Below are 20,912 nucleotides of genomic sequence, written 5' to 3'. Positions count from 1 at the left end.
AATTGCTAGAGTTACAGTTTATGTCGTTGACACGAATCTCACTAAGACTCCGGAAGAGCTTGAGAAAACTGCCTCACACCTGAAGATGGAATTTGAGATGAAGGATCTTGGGAAACTCGTTTATGCCTTGACCTGAAGTTGAAGCATTGTTCTAACGGTATTTTGGTCTACTAGTCGAACTACACCTCGAATGTGTTACTTTTGAGTATACCTTTGATCGTCCATATGTTATATGCAAATGAGACTCTTGAAGAGGTTATGGAATCCGAAATTCCATATCTAAGTTCAACTTTGCACTTCGTTGTACTTAACTCATTGTATTTAGACAAGACATCTCCTTCGCTGTTGATCTTGGTAAAGATGCAGCACCACGCCTACATGCAACCAATGAATTAGTATTAAAGACGTACCCTGAAGGTACTACATGGGCAATCCCAACACATCTCGAGCAGATCTAACCCCCCTGATCCTCGAAATGATGTTTACCTCGTTTGTTATGCTGACACTGGTTACTTATCAAACCCACACAAGGTAAAATCCCCGAATGGTTATGTTTTTATCGTTAGGGATATCGCAATGTCTTGGAGGTCCACGATATGACCTTAGTTGCAAAATCTTCGAATTATTCCAAGACTCACCTCACTTCACTACCCCACAAGTAAGACATGGTTAGGAGTTCTTGTTGAGCATATTCGAAGTACTTGCTATGTTTTCATCCATCGTTGAGTCCCAACGATGATCCATGAAGACTATGCCGCATGTATCTACCCGACCAAGACATGATACATCAACAAAGTCAATGCCAAGACATATTGCGTCTACATCTACATCAGCAGAGCATCAGGAGATTGAAGTCATGCAAGCCGATCCCAAACAACCTTACCGACCTCTACACAATGTCACTGCCGAAGTCAACCTTCCAGAAGCTTGTTCGAGGAATTGGTATGCCTAACTATCATATGCAATGCTTGTAGTTCTCATTTGGAAGTTATGTCAAACTCAAGGAGAGTATCCAGAAATATATTCACTTGATCTTAATGTACTATTTTTCTCTACAATTAGGAGCATTTTTCCCACTGGGTTTTTGCTACCTAACTAGGTTTTAACGAGGCACCCATCCTGAGTTGATCCTACCCTTGTGAGCTCTTCTACTTGCGTCCAAAAAATGTATAGTTTTGACTTAATGCAACTTCTCACTTTTCTCCTTAGACTATAGGTTTTTCCCCACCTTGGGTTTTACCATAACGAGGTTTTGTGAGTTTTACCTTTTTATACATTCTTCCACTGATTTGAGACTCGCATTTGCTCATTGTGCTGACGACTTCATCAACTGTACTTACTTCAACGCTGAAGACCTGATACGCCATCTGTTTGAGTATTTACACACTCAAGGAGGAGTGTTGCAGTCCTATTGGAATATGAATGTGATTGTGTAAATCCTAGTAGATATGGGAATATATCTTATATTCCTATTAGGAGTAGATTACCTATTAAATGTTGTAATCCTAAAGGGTAAGGAATTAACCTTCCCTACTACTATAAATAAAGGCACAAAAGGGTGGAATAACACACACACCCACAATTACACATCTCTCTCATTCTCCCTCTATGCCGCACCTTTTCTCTCTTTCTAGGCTCCATAATTGTTCAATAAATTATGCCTACAACAGATTTATTGGCACCTCACATATTGTTGAATACTCCCCACGTAAAAATTCAATGCTAATGACTTGCATGCTCGAATATGAAATGAACACGCCCCAACTCAGATATCCAAATGACACCTGGATGACACGTGCTGGTCGACACCCAAGGGTGACGAAAGCCTTAAGTGTGTGAAGATATGAAGGAACAAGCAATTCAAAAACTAAACAAGAAACAACATTCACAATGAATACGCAACATTAAGAAGTAATAAAAACAATACATTCAATTTAAGCATGAATGAAACAAGGTATTTGACAGTCATGAATATGTCCAGAGCATACTACTAAACGAAAATGCCAGAGCAAAGTAAAACAACAAGTAACAAGGATCGTAAAAGGGGTCCATACTCAAGTGGAGAGACGCAAAGTCACTGATAGGGAAATGCCTCGAAGCTCGGGTCGTACTCTTCGTCGCTATGTCCTGAAGGGGCGTAAAACAGAAAAGGTGAGTGGACCATAATTTATGATAATGCTAATAATACTAATAATACAAAAAACCAATATTTTTCTGAACATACTAACCTTCTATTTTAAAAACATATATGGTACTGCATATGGTAAGTTTTTTGAAAACTCTAACATGCCATGAAATCAATCGTAAACACATGTATGTGTAAACAATGCTTGGAGATGTAGTAAAACCGCTCGAAGGAAAATCCGTAAATCTCATCCATGCCGTACTCTCTAGGGGTATCATAGTCGCCTGAAATCAGTACCTGTCCATCACCCGAAGGTGAAGCTGAATAACCTGTCCATCACCCGAAGGTGAATCTGAATAAAATAATATACATACACACTTACACTAGTTGTGGATAGTGAAGCTAAGGGTATATCATAAATATCTCACTACTCCTCCACTGTGACCTATGGCCATAGACGTCATACCCATGGTATGTGTATGTGCTGTATGATAACCCACTAGATAAACACCAAAAACATTTCTCAAAATCTTATATCAAATCTGGAGCTCAAAATCTCAAAACCTCATTTCATAAATCACAATAATGCATATTCATAAAACCCAAGTATTTCATATATGAAAATCCCATATTTGGTAACCTTTAGAAAAACGTAAATTCGATAATTCATAGATAATGCATAAGGCATAAAATCATGAAATTATGCTTTTCATGAATGCAATCCTAATATTATATAAAAACATGCAAGTTTAGAAAGGGTCCACTCACAAGTATTCTACTATCGGAGAACTGCTCGAATTAAGGAGGATTGTATCACTTCCAATTGATGCACTTAAACACAATTAGAGGTCATTTAATAAAAACTCTATTGAAACGTCAGAATTTGGGAAAACGGACAGCGGATTTGGAATCAGGACGTCGAAATTAGCCTCGGAAGGGTCCCGACCGAAACCCCAAAAAATCAACCCAAAAGTCAACGTTGACCGACAGTCAATGGGTCGGGTCAACGGTTAACGAGTCACAGTCAACAGGTCAAATCCAGGTCTGGGCTTGGGTTAATAGGTTAATGAATTTGGGTTTGGTTATTGGGCTGGGCCTGAGTTACATGGCCCAAGGGATTGGGCCGGGTTTAGGTTGTACCTGGTTAGGGCTAATAGGTTGTTGGATTGGGCCTAGCAACTAGTTAGGCTGGTTTAGATTGTGGGTCGAGGTTGACCCGGTTAGGTTCGTGGGTCGTTGGACCCAACGAAGAAGAAAGCTGGAGCTTCCTAAGCTCCGATCATCCTCGAAACTCAACCAAACCTAGTTATTCCATATATCAAATTGAAGCCCGGGAGACAAGGAATCAAACTATACCTTTGGTTTCCACGATCGTGGCCGGAGTTGGCCGAAAAATGGCCTGGAAGGCACAGATTTGTCGAAAAACTGGGGAAATCTCCCAGAGCTGGTTCTGTGATATTCTGATGTCCCAAAACACACCAAAACGATCAAAAGGGAACCACGAGAATAAAAGAAGAAGGTTTATAATGTTTTCAAAGCTTACCTAAGTCAACATCGATGAAAGATTGTCGGAGATGATGAACAATTACCACCATGCAGAGAGGAGGAGGAAGGAGGAGTCTCAGCCGGTCTAGGGTCATGATGAGGTGGTCCAGGTGGTGGTGGGGTCGCTGGAGTGTGAGCCATGATGGTGGTGAAGTTTGTGTCGTCGTTCTTGCTTGTCTGTGTGTGTTCGAAGAGAGAGAGAGTGATCGACAGAGGTGAGAAGAAGAAAGCTCAGTAGGAGAGAGAGCTGAGGGAGAAAGGTGTTTCCCGAGGAGAAATAAGGAGGAAGAGAAGGAATAAGGAGAGAGAGGAAAAATTCTAGAAAGAGAGAGACCACGGGTAAAGGAACACCCTAGAAAATGGGGAGAAATCTGCCACGTGTCGCCATCCTAATGGTCCATGATGGAGAAATATTTCCAATTGTAAAATTACCAAAATACCCTTATTGTTCCGAGTCTCGTAAAATCTTCGTTTTAGCTCCAAATTCACTTCTGCTTACGCCCTGACATTCGTAACAACGAGTACTAAGAGGCTATGCCAAGGAAACGAACCTTACGTGACACGACAAGGCGGTCAACAAAAGTCAATGTTTTTGCCTCGAAGGGCATTTTTGTAAATTCACACTTTAAAATTATAAAAACCATAATAACTGGGGATGGGTCGTTACAATTTGGTCTCCATAAGGTTTTGAAAACCAATTTTTCCTTTTTTCTAAGTACACCCCAAAGTTACCCCTTAGTACTACGGTCTAGTGATATTCTTATTCACATTTAAGTGAGAAGTTTTAGGTTTGATTCTAGCTAAAGACAAATTTGAACCATATTATTGCTAACCCATTGTGAGACTAAGCTCACCCCCTCTCCCATAGTGTCAATAATAATAAATAAAAATAAATAAAGTACACCCCAAAGTTAGATAACCTATATCTTTTTTTTTTTTTTGGACAAAGATAACCCATAACCTAATATTCTTTTTCTTCAAGCTCTCAAATCCATTCACTCCTTCCATTGTAGTACAAAACCCTAATCACTAAAACCACAAACAATGTGTTAAGATATTTTTAACTGAAAAGTAAGCATGGGGTATTTTCACTGAAAAAGTAAGCATGGGGTGTATTAAAGAGTTTGAGGCGAAAAATACGGACCCTAGTGTATGTTTTTATTCTTCATGGTAATGGAAAAAGAATCCATAATTTCTAAGGTTACAATACGATTACAAACCAAACATGATTTGGGGATGAACACAGTACAGGTTCAAGCCAACCGATAAGCAACGGACGGGGAAAATCCACACTACGCTGCTTTTCCAATTTGGTACAAAGAAGGCACAAGAGGCGGCAATTGAAAACAAAACAATCCAACCGATATGCTGATGCCGCCGTCGTGGCCTAAAAAACCGACCAATCTGCCGATGCCTGCCATCTTGGCCTGCATGCATCTGTTATAACCGATACAAGAAAAGGTTAGAGTAACATCCAGTCTATAATGGCAAGTTGACACCAATCACGGTGGTACACATGAATAAATTTGCAATGATAAAGGCCCATGAATTATATGTTACAGTTTTCAAGAGATCCTTGGGGCAGTACCTGCAGAAAGGAAAATTCTCGGAATCACACTTGTGCCAAGTTTGCCTTAGCGAAGTCCAACAATTCTTGTTCTCTTTGCATATCCTCAGCAACATGCGTTCGCTTTAATTTCAGCTTCTTGATCATATCCTCAGTTTCGTCATAGTTCGCAGTCATACTAGATTCTCCAGATTTTGCAAGAAATTTGATCTCTGTATCTTTGCTGAGAGTAGATAACAATTTTATAAGAAAAATCAGTATTACCATTAGACAAAAGTTTTGTGAGTTTTATTTTAATTCCAAACTAACCTGCTTCCCAGGATGAACACACCACTCTTTTTAATAATCCCGCCATCTAAAGACAGTGCTCCATGATTTATGCATGGGAGAGCAAGAAGCATCTCTGCTCTGGTTCTGTATATTTGGAGGCGAGAAAAGAGACAATAGAATAGTGTCTCTCTGAGACCATGCCCACTGCTGGTGACATTAACTAAGTTATTGCCATCCAAATTGATCGTGTTCACTGCATAATCAAGAAAGCCGCGCGGACACTCCCCATTTGGTAGCTGTGGTTTGGGAAGAGCAAGCTTCCTTTGTGGATCATCAGCTACAAATCCCCCAACATATGGACTAAAAACAAACAACGGTTAAGAATGTGATAAGTAATAGCAACTTGAAAGAAAACATTGAACGGGTTTCTTGCCTCAAATCATCTAGACATATGACCAGAAACCGCCCTTTTATGCTCTTCCCAATAGAAGCTCCTAGACCATGTATGCCAGCGCTGGTGAGTACTGTCCCATCCCCATCATACTTCTCTAGAACCATAACAGCTTCACTTGTCCTGCATACAATTGCTAGCATAGTTTCCAGTCCCAAGTACTCCGAGAGAAGCCTAGTTCAAAGTTACAGGGAAGCACATGTCAGACAAGGTTGTAAATAGTGGCCTTCATGGGTCAAAGGTTAAATCATAAAAGCAGGCCATTAGTTTTCTAAAGGCCCCCATATGCACCTGACGTACTAGTTTGGCCTATTATTTGTCTGGTTAAACAAGACCAATGATGTTTTTTTTTTTTAAATCAGAAATTATATCAGTTACAGTAAGTTTGAGCAGTAGCAGAACCTAAAGCAGGAATGAACTCAACAATGCAACCTACTAATCCGTTATCATGAATCCTTTAATTTGGACGATCAATAAAGCCAGTTAAGAAATATAATGTGAAGAAATTTTGACTTCATCCAGCGAAATCTGTTTTATACCAGGAGAAAGAAATGGATAATAAGAAAATCTGACCTGCTAAGGTTGTCATCCTCGACTCTGCCAAGTGTGGCAACAATGCCAACAATACCCAGCACATCCTTTGTCAGAGCCAAATTCAAAGCCTGACTCGCATGCTGTGATTTTAACAGTTTCAGCCTGCACAATAAGCCAGCCGCGGATTTTTCATGCCGCAATATTTGGTCTTCCTCCTCAGCAGTAGGACCATTTTCATTTGTTGTTACAGTACCATTGGCTGACTGATGCTTTGCAAGACTCACTGGAAAGACAGTCGAGGTTTGGTAGTGTCATATCTAGAACATACTAGACAGAAAAGAATAGATGAATTTTGTAGAACACGGTTATGTCCTGCTAATTTAATACTAGGCAGAGCTGGAACTTACTCAACGTGACAGAACTTTCTTTTCGACAAAATCAAAATGAATAACCCTAGTTTATTACAGAAAGTACCTGAAAGCATCATACTTCAAACTGCGATTTGGATGGATAATTAGAAGGGGAGGGAGGGGGTTTACCTTGCAATTCCAGTAAAGATTCACCTAAGCGGTTTATCTCATTCTGAAGGAACTTAATATTATCCTCGTGCCGCTTGATTTCTAGATTATTCTGAAGAATTTGTTAAAATGAACTAATGAGAAATTGGTTGTTATCTATTCAGCATATGGCAGAAGTTTGCAGAAATCATTTGTGCATATCCAACAACGACTCAAACCCGAGTATCAGTAACAAACACACACACATATATAAATATATAAAAGTACACAACTTTACATATCACAATTCACATTGCATTGCCACATTCTCACACCATGCTACCTCACGGACATGGCTACGGTACATGCATATATGCAACCAAAATAAAGAATTATCATATCTGACCATTATATGATGAATGTATAGATTCACCTTACTTACCGATATTCCACATTTTTTTTTAAATTTAAACCAAAACCCATATGATCAAGCATATATTTCTGCTATTACTTTCCTATTTTATCATATCTGACCGTTAGATGGTGAATATATAGATTCACCTTCCATTTCTCACCCATATTCCTTTTTTTTTTTTTAATTTAAACCAAAACCCATATGATCAAGCATATATTTCTGCTATTACATTCCAAATTTTATCTAGGTTTTACACTCCAAGTAAATAAATCACCTTAAAATTGTCCAAAAAATACCAATTTGAAACTCTAAGCACTTTTATGTTTCCAACTTGCAAATACCCAGAAAATCTTTTATACCACGAGACTAAATTACAGCAAAAAATTACACTGAAACATTCTGGGCACTTGATAATCCAAAAAGAAGAGCTTTTACTTCAGTTCATGGTAAAAATTGAGAGCTCTGCAGCAAGAAAGATTCAAGAGCGAAAGCAGTGGAGAAATAGGAAATAAGAGAAACAAAATAGGCAGATATATAACCTGGTGGTTCGGTTTTGACATGCCGAAGGCGAAGAAATTGACTCTCAGCGGCTTTCTGATTTTTGCTCTGTTGAGGTTTCGGGCAGTTCAGAGCGGAATGGCAGCTTTGTGGTTTTCTGGAACTTGCTTAGCATTTTTCTTAGAGCAAGTTCACCGGTTTTAGGGGAAAGGCAAGGCCAAGGACAGGTAATGAAATTGTCCTATAAAAATAATTATTTTGTGCAAGTTCACATTCTTAGAAAAAGGAAGGGTAATGACAACGATGATTACTATTTACAAATATATATTTTTTATTTTATGTTTTTTGGGTTTTTTTTATCTATAATTATCACTTAAGATTTTTAACCACTTTTGATGTGCCATGTGTCATTATCCATTGATAACATTCGCTAAGACCTTGTTAAGATTCTCGAACATTTATGTAGTGTTACGTGTCCTTATTCAATATATTGTTTCCTCATGTTTCTACATAAAAGCCCTTTAAACCACCACATCTACTTCATCCTCCCTACTCATCTCAATTCATAGATTTTTAGAAAAGAAATTTATTTCAAAAATGGATAACCTAAGTAGGTTGTAAGAGAAAGAAGAGCAAGAAAACAAGCAAGAAGATGAACAACGAAGAAGGAGATGTGCCCAAAACTGAAGGCATAAAGGAGCATCAACTCGTCGAGTGATGCAAGTGGTTGTAAGATTGATCAACACAAAAGAGAAGTAGATGGTTCATTTAAGAGAGAGAAAATGAAGCATACATGATAACGTGTTGTAAGCAATTTATTGAAAGGAGAGAAGGAGGTGCAACAATAGAGAGAGAAAAATGAGAGAATACAGCTTAGAGAATTTGTAGATGTATTATCCTTATATTAGTGCCTTTATTTATAAACCATGAATAGAGAGAAACTTACTCACCAAGTAGTACAAAAACGTAATAGGAAAGCATCACTTTACATATGAATCCTAAAACAAATTTACCAAGAATTTATACAATCACACAATGTTAAATATTATTTAACACAGTTCTAAAATTTTCAAGATTTTTTTAAGAGAACAAGTTAGGGTTTAGTGCTTTTCAAAAAAAAAAAATAAATAAAATAAAGTTTAATGTTCATTAAAAGCTATAAATAATTACAGTGATTTACCATTAGTTGTTCCTTTTTTATAAAATAAAAAGACAAAAAAAAAAAAAAAAAAAAAAGTACTTGTAAACAAAGATTTGTAGATAATGTTGATAAAGACAGATGATCCATAAGATCAAAGGAAAACCAATGAAAAATACTTGAAAATTTTGAGTTTTAACGATGAGGACAAAATAAAGGGTAAAGTGAATAGTACCAAGATTGACTTTTTAGTGTAAAAATGTAGTTTTTCATTAAAATGAATAGTACCGGGAGATTTTCGTTAAAGTTGTCCAAAATCAATGCATCCAAGATGATGTAAAAAATGAAAATGCTCACACCAATGCATTCAATGGTCGTTAGACTTTATTAACGTAAGAATAAATATGGTTTAGGATGGTTTGCTTCGAACAAGTATGGTTTGTTGACTTTCGAGTTTTGATGGAGTTTCAAATTTTTTATTTTTTTAGATAAGAAGGATGGAGTTTCAACTTTTAAATGTGAGAGAAAAATTAAAAGTTGTGCAATAGATGAGATTCAAAAATTATAGAAAACTCAATTCGACCACAATTGCTTCTTTTATCTCGTCTCAAAATGTCTCTGAGCTGGCCCGGGTAGATTGTAGAATTGGGCTTTAATTGGGCTTTTTTCAAATGAGTACTGCATGGGCCTTTAGGCCATTAGCCGGTCCATAGTCCTGTCCTAAGGGTCGAGCATGATTCGGCCCGATGTAATGAAAATTTATTTATGTATTTTTTTTTTTGTCAAACGATAAATTTGTTAGATATATGTTAGATTAGGGAGCTGACAGAATTCGAACCTTTGCCATGTTACAAGGACAACACTTCTTTCCACCACTGAGGTAGATGGCCACTTGCATGAAAATTTATTAATTTGGTATAAGCTCATTTATTTGTACGGTTTAATTAATTTTTTAACAATTTAAGACTATTAATTGAATGGTAATGTATAAAATTGAATTAGAGCTCGTAGGTTCAGTTCTTAACATCAATAAAATATTTATTTTTTAGTTCAATAAAGAAATACCGTGGTCCAAAATAGGGTTGGGCCGGAAGCCCGTTTATAGGCTCGAATGTTAAGGGCCTAGCTAACTTGGCCCGTTTTACTCTTAGGGCCGAAAGTTTAGGGTCGGGTAGGGCAAGCGACCTCACTTCTTAGGCTCAGGCCGGTCCGGTCTGGCCCAATTTACAGGCCTAACAGATGGTAATGGTGTGTTCGACTTCTTCAGAAAGGCCTTCAACCGTGGATTTGTTGGGTGAGAGGAGAAAATAATAATAGGTAAAATTTACTTTTATTTTGAAGAATAGTTTTAGATGAGTGACTAGGTAAGGAGAAAAGATTTTTAGATATCACTTGGTGAGAATGGATATTGTTTGAGTACAAAGAGAAGCTCCCATTCTCTTAGAAGGTTATGAATTGATGTTCCAATCTCAAAGTTGGGCCCAAATCATTTTACAGGCTCATAGTTTCTTCATGGGTTGGTTAGTTTAAGAACGTTCTCTTCATGTTTTCAAACCTTTCTCGCTTTCTACTCGACTAACTCTTTGAAAGTTGAAAATTTGGCTTAGTCTAATGTTAATAAGGTCTTAACTCTTACCAAGGAGAGTAACTTCTATATATGGTACATGTACATTTTTTTCGTGATGTTTGTTATGATGAAATTCTGATTCAACAATAATACAGTGTCATGTGCAAAATTTCTTTAGATGACATTAAAATATCGCACGAGATGCTACTGTGTCCTTCTCTTTACGAGAGAACTCAAACTACATATTTTATTGGGGTCAAATTTTTTCCTTGTTTGGTTTGAAAAGAAAATTGTTTTTTTTTTCTTTCCGTTTTATATTCCAAGTGTAATTAGCATCAAGATAATGATTTTTATTCTTCAGACGAAACAATTCAAACACGCTAACTGGGCAGATATTTGTATTTATATAGATTTTTATTGACTAAAAGCTTGAAACTTGCTTGTCAAGTAACAACTTAGTTGCCAAAAGTCTGCATAAAATCTGTCAAAATCTTCATTATCTCCGGCACTTTCTTTTTTCCTTCAACCAATGGACTTGTGGAGTAGTGGTAGGCATGCAATCAAGCTACATGCTCTCTTGATAATATAACATTATAATCGTGTGTATATATCTATTATATACAATATGTATGTGTACATAGATATATATATATATATATATATATATATATAAAATACGCTTTCTTCTTCACTGGTCATGGTCATCCAGTACAATACTACGACTATCCAGGACACATATCATGGAATTGAGAAGGCTCCATTTCTTTTTATCAAGTGGAACCATATAATTAGGAGGAAAACTTGCCAATTATGGGTTTTTAAAATTCCTAATCACTCTTTTGATGATAGTGATAGAGAGCGATAAAGAGAAGAGTTACATAAACTTACTTCGTTTAAATATTTCACCAATTTAATTTTTAATAATTTACGAGTTTAACAGACATATAGGTTGCATGAATCGTTTCATGAAAGTTTTCACAAGTTCTCTTCTCTCTCCCGGCCCTCATCACGTCCGTACATTAGCCATGCATGCACCGCGATCTTCACATGACATGCACTGCCTTTTAGATGCTCTAATAAACCTACAAACACACCAAAAACAACATACTTTTGCTATTTTGGAAGTTTCAATACTTTGACTTTGAGGAAGCCAGATAGCTAGCAAGTTCCGAAACTGGGGCAAAAGCAAACACTGCAAAGGCCGAACAGATGTAGGCACAAAAACAAATGCCTAAACCACACATGGGCAGTTGCAATTGTTGTCAATCCTCCACTTTTGACCACATGTTTTTAGCATTTTTGCAATTTGCAACCATACCAAATAGAAAATTAGGCACATAAAGCACAAAAGTGGGCGGGGTGTGTCTATGTTTTAGAGTTCAAATTTATCCAAATTCCTAATCCTAACCAAGGAAGATGGCATTTGATGTTATTATTGCACATAAGTGTTAGATTGTTTGAGTGTTTCTCTTTATTATTGTTTGTTCTCTACGTGATTGATCATAACGTTTTGAAAATTCTATTGTGCTCTAATGTATGTCATGGACCAAAACAACCATAGTTGAATGTTATCCCATATACCAGTAGCATACTAAAATTCTCCCCCATGTCATTGTTTTTGTTTTTTTCTCTCAGTTTTGCTTTAACTTTTCATAGTCCTTGGCCTTTTTTCGAGCACACATGGAGAACATGGTTTCTGACATAATCTGCTTCCCTGGTCAAGCCAATTGTCTAATGCACATACCATATGGACCACATTCTTCCATTGAGTTTTTATGGTAATTATATATATATATATATGTGTGTGTGTGTGTGTGTGTGTGTGTGTGTGTGTGTGTGTGTGTGTTGATTTCTTGGAACCATGGCCTCAATTTTTTCTACTTTTTCTCTCAAATTATGTTATAGTAGGGTTTTGAGATGCCTCAATTTCTTTATAGAAAGAAGAACTATAAAAAGCGAAGGCCTAGAATTTGAGAACATGATCTATTCATTTGCTCCTTTTCATGTGCATCTATGAAAATCTCACTCAACTGGTTGAGATCGAAAATTCTATTATGTTCCGATGTATTTTTGGTTGTTAAATCTTAGAAATTGGATATCAGATCAAAATTTTAACAACAGAACATATCAATATTTAATATACTCAGAAGCGTACTAAAAAATCCCTACCAAGAGAAGTAAGAAAAAAGATGAGAAACTAAATCTAAGAATGTTCCTGCATTTGGTTTCTGCAGTAACAATCAATAGTTTCAATTTGCAAATTACAAATTAAATCCACCATCACAGCAACCAAACTGAAGTGGTTGAGCGCAAGGTTCATCCTGCACAGGAAATTCTGTGTTCAAATTCAAGGCAACCTTCTCCCAGCATGGACGTATGTTAAAAAATAAATAAAATAAAAAAAAAGTTGAAAAAAAATACAAAAAGCTTTCGAGTAGCTGCCCCTTGTGAAAAGCATGTCGAGGTACCAGTGACAGCAGTTACAATTGCTGGAACAAACGAGGAAAATGCTGACTAGGGCAGTGAAGGCACACCAATCCCATGTTATCTCAATTGTGCAAGAAGTATGAAACATATGCATACCAAAAGTCCACCTCTGTTGCTGTCCCTGGACCGAAAGACTTCACACGTATTGTCACATCCCACCAATTGACATTTCTAATTTGACATGACTATTTTCTCCATATGGAAGAATTCGTGAAAGAAATTACCTGGTAGGTAGGTCCAAGGAAACATGTTTCTTATTTTTTCTACTGAATTATCCCCAAAAATCAACGCAAAATCTAAGGTGCAACCAGATTTTTATCTCCCTTTCTGTATCTCTCACATCAGGTTATTTGTCAAATCATCTGGTGCAAGAGATACGAAGAGGGGATAGATAATGGGTTACAATCCCTGCAGAGATAACAAGAGGACCCAAAATTTGGAAGCAGAGCAAGAAGAGAATAAACTAGTTCTTGGTTTCACATGCATTCAACCAATAACTTCACTCAGAAGAGATTAGAAGGAGGTAAACTAAAAACAAAGGCGAAGAAAGACCGAGGAAGCCTTCAAAACTTTCTGTCCACAGGAAGAACAAATTTACCTTGCCTTTGGGAACAAAATTTCCCACCATATCAATTCGCAATCCAGAAAGGAAAAATAAAAAAGAGATCCAAAAGCCTGAACAATGTAATCGAATTTGAATGCAGAATCTGGGTACGACTTTCGTCTAATCCTCCACAAAACAGAAGAAGAATATACTACATTTATACAACACCAATGTCATCCAGTAAAAATAACAGTAGCGTTGATAGATCAGATGCAAATGAAGGGAAAATAATGAAACTAACATTTAAGAAACAAAACAAATCTATCAGCTTCTTCATAACCAACACCTTGAGGATCGATTGAACTTACAAATGAAATCGACCTTGCAAGAATACTTACACCAAAATATGTATGCTATAAAATAATCACAGAAATCTTGCTCCCTACTTGGTCATTAGGTAGTTATTTGTCTAACTCTAGCTAGCAATGCTATTCCTTTTCGGATTCCCTGCTGTATATCAAAAACATCTGAAGAAACTTTTAAATGGGTTCTTCAGTATTATACCTTGGATTATGTTAATTGCAGTTCTCGCACTACCCGACTGATGACAATGACTGTAATGAGTTGGATTCCCGGGAAAATGCTGCAATCAACTTCTCCTTCGTCAACTGCTCCGATCCTTGAGACTTCACTACAAAAGTATGGGAGACAGTATTGTCTGCTGCTGCAAGTTTTGACTCAACAACTGTGATTTGTGCCTCTTTGAATGCTTCGATGACTCTTGATGCAGGGTGTGAATCCAAAGGGCAGCTCACCCTTACGATAACCTCATCGTTAACAGCTTGAACATCGACATCAGGTGCCTGGTTCTGAATTCCAAAACCTGAGCTAGCCCCCAAAGCTGACACATCTTTTGAAGTGCCACCGAGGTTCTCCCTCTCTGTTTCCATGACTTTAAGCTTCGCCTGGAGCTCGTTGATGTAAGCAATGGCATCTCCCAACAAGGATGCTTTGTCCATCTTGGATATATTGGGAACAACAGCTCTTAAAGCATAAAACCGCTGGTTTAGCTTCTCTCGCCGCTGCCTCTCTGCCTCCACATGATTGAGTGGTTCTTCTCTTCCATTTGCAGGCTTCCTACCCCTTTTCCGCGGCCTCCTTTCATCAGCTGTGCCTGGCTGGTCTTCCTTGCATGGCGCTTCAGCATCTGAATTTTCAGAATCCACAACAATGGGTCGGGAAACGACAGAAGGCCTTGAGGTGGTCCCTGAAAAGTCAATTTGTATTGGCACCTGCTTCTGTGGGTGATAATGGTTATGCCGAAAATCATCCCTGACAAGCTCCTGTAAATTATTCACCGGACTTTGAGAAACATGCATCTCAATTGGGCTCCCCTGTTTCATATCATGAATATTCGCCCAACTTGAACCATGAATACCATTTCGGGGACTTGAAAATGCAATCCTATTTCGATTTGAGTACACATCGCACGGCCTCTCCTCCAACTTTCTAACAGCAAGTTTTTCTCTATAACGAGGCCGGACTGAGTTCCCCGAGTTCAACTCTTGCCCGAAAATCTTGGGAACTACTTCCTCTCTCTCCACAGGACTCAAATTAGTTAGTTGGACATTTTCATCTATCCTCCTTCCAATCACCGGCACACCTGCCACTGGCTTGGCCCTTAAGAGCGAGGACTGTGTAGAAAACAGTGACCTTATGGACTGCAACAACTCTAATCGCTCCCCTATGGATCTCACCGAACCCAATTCAACTACACCAACATCTGTTGGGACTAAAACAATGGTCTGAATTCCAGCAGATTCGGCAAGAAACGATCGAACACAATACTCCGACCCTGATTTCAATAAGTCCAAGAGCCAGACATGCTTCCCAGATGCCAAGCACTTGCCAGGACCCCCTTCTCCTCTTGGAAATGAAAAATACATCGACGCAAGCAAGAACATCTCCATATCAGTGACCCGGTCTAATCCAAGAGCACCATTATACTCATCTGAGCTCCCAAACAAATTGTGTAACTTTTGCAGCACTATCTTCCTCATCCTTTGCTGGGTCCCATCCTCAAGCCTAAGACCGAGAATCCTCGTGGTTTCGGACTCTTCATCTTCCTTAGGCTCTCTACAAGAACCATCACCCCAACACAAAACCCAATCCCCAGACTTGGACCTAGAAATCTGCCAGAAAATGGCATAATTCCAGCTAAAATTCGATGCATTCGTACGCTCCACAAGATCCGAGAGCTTGTTGTGCAAATTCTCATCAGTCCCTATCCCCATACACGAATTCTCAATCAAAGAAACCGAGCTCGAAATCAAGTAATCGACAGCTCGAGTTCCTAAAACTGCAGCAACCATGGCCTTATCTTCATCATTCCAAACCCCTCCTCCTAAACCCATCTCAATCTTCATCTCCAAAATCCAGAAAAATCAACAACCCTACAAAAGGCAAGCTAAATTTTCGAAACCCAGATCAAATCTCAGCCTCAAATACCCCCAAAACCATGAAAAATACAAACTTTTTTTGCTAAAACCAAAACCTTATACATTCAACCAAATCAAACAACCCAGCAGGGCTACAATTTCAGATCTAAAACATCCATAATTCCAAGTGAAAAGCAAAACCCAAAAAAAATATAACAAATCAACCCAGAAAACACCAAGGTTAGGAGAAAACTGCACACACCAGCTTCGGCAAGCGAAATGGGATCATGAGAAGATGATTGGGTAAGGCAGCCAAGGAAAACGAATGTTGGGCACAGCAACCAGTCTTCAGCTGCAGGAAAAAAAAATTTCCCGGAAAACAAACAGGCAGCTATTTCAGAAGCAACAATGAAAGCCCAGAAAAAAGGTCTGGCCTTTGGTCTGTTTAAAGCAAAGGTGTGGAGCTTAGAGAGAGAGAGAGAGTTGAGAAACTGGGTTTTGTAACGTATGTTGTGTGTTCTTTCACCTAAATCCAAACAGCATGAGTAAACCGTGGTTAAAAGCTTAAGCTTTGATTTGGGGTTAATTTTGAACCGTGGTTAAAGCATTTTGTTGCGGGTGTTGATTGACGAGTAGTCGGCAAAGATTCTCGTGTGTGTGTTTGCCAAATGAGAAGCACATGTAAAAGGCACATCGAATTCACACTAAACAAATTTATTACTGTTATTATATTATTATATTAACATTCTAAAAATTTTATTTTACATTTTAAATTTTATATAATTAAAAAAAGCACACTGTAGTGTGAAATAAAAATTTCAAAATGCTAATAATAATTCTCTTGTTATTTATTTATATAATTTTTTTTGAACAAACGATATTATTTATCTTAAAAAAAGTGGATGGGTTTAGCTTTATAATAGAGTTGGACTAGTAATAATATGATTCAAATTTGCTTTTGGCTAGAATTAAACTTAAGACTTCTCACTTATAAATAAATAAAAAATATCATTTAATGTAATACTAAGTGGTTGTAAAATATGATTTATTAGGATAAGTATAGTTAGCAAGAGCTCCGGTACTGTTCACTTTTAACGAAAATGACATTTTTACTTTAAAAAGTCACTTCTGATATTATTCATTTACAATAACTTTTTATCATTTTGATTAAAACTCAAAATTTTTAAATTCGTTTCATTAATTTTCTTTTTAAATTCTTGGTCAAAAGGAAAAACACGCTAGAAATGATGATTTGTGTGAGTGAAAAAGTGGGTTTTATGTCAGACCCAAAAGAAGAAAAAAAAGAGCGACTTTTGTGATTCTCATGTCCAATATTGGCACGCAATAACGTGTGGTTGTGGTTAACGGACAACCTGCGACTCACATCCTTTTTTATTTTTATTATTTTCATTTTCTTGTTTTAGGGGTGTTTTTCAATGAAACACATTTTGGTCGTGTTTTCATTTTTTCATTTTTTTGGATAGTGAGATAGATGTGGCATTACAGACAAACTATGTTTATTTGGGATAAACTTACTTTTTATTTTATTTTTTTTATAACTGAGTTTTTTTATTGCTGAACAATAGTACAAAGAGTTTTTGAGAGCAAGGGGAGCTTCATTAAAAAAATAAAAAATTAATGAAAAAAAGTTTAAAAACTTTAAATTTTAATAAAAATGATAAAATAAAAGGTAAAGTAAATAGTACCATAATTGACTTTTTAATATAAAAATGTGATTTTTCGTTAAAGTAAACATTATCGGAAGGTTTTCGTTAAAGTTCATTTATAAGTATAAAAGAAAAAAAACGCTGAACCAGCTTACTCACTAGTTACAATCAATTATCATTAAATTAGCCTCATTCATCCATATATTTGTTGTTTTATTATTATTATTATTATTATGAGACAGATTTAGGCGCGTAAGAAAGACGTTTGAATTTACTATTTATTTTATATTTGTTGTTTTACTATTGATATTCATATCTCGTGACCTACTTTCATGATATTATCTGCACATATGATTACCTACAACATATATATACGAAACAGATTTAGGCATGAAAGAAATGTGTCTGAACTTACTACTTATTTTATAATTGTTGTTTTACTATTGATATTCGTACCTCATGACCTACCGTCATCATATCATATGCACTTGTAATTACCTACAAAGTATGTATCCGAGACAGCTTTAGTCGCAAAAGGAAGACGTTTGAACTTAACACTTATTTTATATTAATTTTTTTTGTTATTGATACTCTTATCCTGTGGTCTACTGTCATGAAATTTTCTACATATTTGGTCACCAATAAGCTATATATATATATATGAGATAGATCCATGCATAAAACAAAGATGTTTGCTTACTTGTTATACCATCTTGTTGGTTTGCTATTGATATTCATGGTTCATAATCCACTGTATTATGACTCCTCAAACATGTAATCAACGACAAACTATATTTATCAAATAGATTTGAGATCGAAACGAAGACGTTTGAGCTTGCAACTAGTTCTGTACTCGTTTAATTATAATTGACAAACTATATGGTTAAGATAAACCTGAATGGAAACCAATTCATTTTCCATATTTGGTTGTTTTACCATTGTCAATTTTTCAATTTGGGATTCACTTTTTAGCTAAATTGTCACATCTCGGTCCCGGTCCCCACCACATTTCGGGCTCAACTCTACCGTAACACGATATTGTCCGTTTTGGGCTCCGACCACACCCTCATTGTTTTGTTTCTGGGAATATGTTCTATTGATAAGAATTCTAAGATATGATTTAATAATTGTTTTAGGCGGCAATCATTCGTGATGCCTTGATGTATGTGCTAAGGAGTTGTAGCACGGACTCCAGGTGAGTGGGCTTTTCGGTTTTCTATATATACGTATATATGTTTCCCATTTTTCCCAGAAATGGTTTTAAGTGGAATTTCGTTTAAAATGCCATGTCATGGTTGCTTTACATTTTAGCCTATGCATTAGTATAGCTTTGCATAATGTTGCATGATGTTGCGGAGCCCAAGTAAACTACAGGTGAGTACATTATGATGTTAGTGGTTGTGATGTATATGGTTATGTCTGGATGCATTTGGTACTCATTATCCTGCAACCCGGTGTTAGTGCTCCGCTCGAGGTCAGGGCCAGCCTTCACGTGATCGTTCACCTCCCGCACCGTAGGCTCACCTTGGATCCAGGGCAGGTGACAACCTGTCATACAGACCACATTAGGTGGTTCCAACTCGTAGGTGACTAGCAATACTTCGCACAGCCTTCACGTGATCGTAGCACTTTAGCGTATTTATTTACACACAACCTGTCCTACAACCTACATTAGGTGGTTCCAACTCGTGTGCAGGTTTAGAGTCGTACATGTCACGTTAAATGACTCCGGCTGGCATATCAATTTACATTAATTTATTTCACCTGGCATACTTATTTCTTTGCTGAGATACTTGACATGACATATACTTGGTTTTCACTACTCTCGAGTATGATTTCTATATACGTATGTATTATTATTTTCTGGGAAATTATACGGATTTTACGGTGAGAGGTTATAATGTTTTCAAAAATTTTTTATTAAAAACTTTATTTTCAGGCTCACTCACCCTTGTTTTTGCGCCCCTCAAGGTTTTAGCTGTTGAAAGTTCGTATCGACGAGGATTTGTGGTGAATCTCAGTATAGGTGGCTACCTCTGAGGGTATGATCCTTACCCACACTATTGTACTTTACTTATGCTCTAACGTTGCTTGTGAAACGGGCTCATTCCCGCTTGCAATGCACTCTGGCCTTTAGGCAATTTTAGGGTTAAATTTATTCACATTTTCCACATCACTATAATTTATGGCTTCGTCACCTTCCAAGGTGTCGGCGAACACAGCTCGATTCGGAGTCCTAGTGGACATTCCGGGTTGGGATGTGTCATAAATGGTTCCTTGAGATTGACATAACTTCTTACTTTGGTTCCTAAGATTTGAAATCGATAAAAGTGGTCCTGAATTTGTCTACCATCAATCATTTTGGTCATTTTGAGAAATATTCTAATAAATAAACGACCAAAATGACACAAATAACCTCAATTTAATAAACAATGGACAAAAATGATTTGACAAAAATTGAGGGCTTTTTGTCCTTTTATCATTATTTAATAGAGATTTTTTACGGAATGAACAAAATAATTGATGGTGAACAAACTTAGGGACCATTTATATTGATTTCAAATCTCAAGAACCAAAGTGAGAAGTTGTATCAATCTCAGGGATCATTTTGACTAAAAAACCTTTAAGATTTACTAACTTTTAGGGCCCGTTTGGTGGGTTGAATGAAATTAAACTTTGGAAATAATAAACTAGACTCAAGTCCATTTTAATTAATCACAGCTTATCCCAACATGCCACCAAACATGTTAGGCACTTACCAATATGCTAGTAGGTTTAATATCATAGATTAGACATCAGTTTTCAAGAATGATTGGAGATTCGAAAGAAATTGTTGGAGGTTGGGAAAGGTGATTGTGGTTCCTTTAATTTTTGTTTTAAAAGATTTATGCAGATATGGAAAAAATAGTACTGCTGATTTTATTCAAAGCTTCAATTGCATTAGGATTCTTTGTCTAAGTAACATCATGCTTTCTTTTTCCATAGAATAAATAAGTAAGTTCATCATGTTGAAAGTCCTTAGCTAAACAAAGACGTGTCTGCAGTATCAAAACAAATAAATTAGTTAAACACACATCCAGCAAGCTAACTCATATTTGGACATCACACAATTTAAGTTCCACTCACTTACTACATTACACACTAATATTATTAAGGTAACCTATTATTC

The 20,912-nt window shown here is 36.9% G+C and overlaps 2 protein-coding genes across 2 annotated transcripts; both read right to left on the bottom strand.

Annotated features, from left to right (window-relative positions):
* Positions 1-4,807: 4,807 nt before the first annotated feature.
* On the bottom strand, positions 4,808-8,132 carry LOC125468690 (protein DEFECTIVE IN MERISTEM SILENCING 3-like). The gene is made up of 7 exons (XM_048564895.1): positions 7,944-8,132; positions 7,032-7,122; positions 6,532-6,775; positions 5,941-6,132; positions 5,547-5,867; positions 5,259-5,460; positions 4,808-5,107 (listed from the first exon to the last, which is right to left on the bottom strand). The coding sequence occupies exons 1-6, from the start codon at positions 7,962-7,964 to the stop codon at positions 5,283-5,285; spliced, it is 1,047 nt and encodes a 348-aa protein (XP_048420852.1). The 5' UTR covers positions 7,965-8,132; the 3' UTR covers positions 4,808-5,107; positions 5,259-5,282.
* Positions 8,133-13,915: 5,783 nt separating this feature from the next.
* Positions 13,916-16,590, bottom strand: LOC103929311 (transcription factor MTB1). Its single transcript, XM_048565431.1, has 2 exons — positions 16,339-16,590; positions 13,916-16,105 (listed from the first exon to the last, which is right to left on the bottom strand). The coding sequence occupies exon 2, from the start codon at positions 16,062-16,064 to the stop codon at positions 14,232-14,234; it is 1,833 nt and encodes a 610-aa protein (XP_048421388.1). The 5' UTR covers positions 16,065-16,105; positions 16,339-16,590; the 3' UTR covers positions 13,916-14,231.
* Between the last annotated feature and the right edge of the window lie 4,322 nt (positions 16,591-20,912).

This window comes from the organism of the source record quoted next, unplaced genomic scaffold (genome assembly GCF_019419815.1).
Source record: "Pyrus x bretschneideri cultivar Hongxiangsu unplaced genomic scaffold, Pyrus_bretschneideri_v1 Contig4, whole genome shotgun sequence".
Classification (NCBI taxonomy): domain Eukaryota; kingdom Viridiplantae; phylum Streptophyta; class Magnoliopsida; order Rosales; family Rosaceae; genus Pyrus; species Pyrus x bretschneideri.
This window is presented reverse-complemented; position numbering and strand designations above follow the sequence as displayed.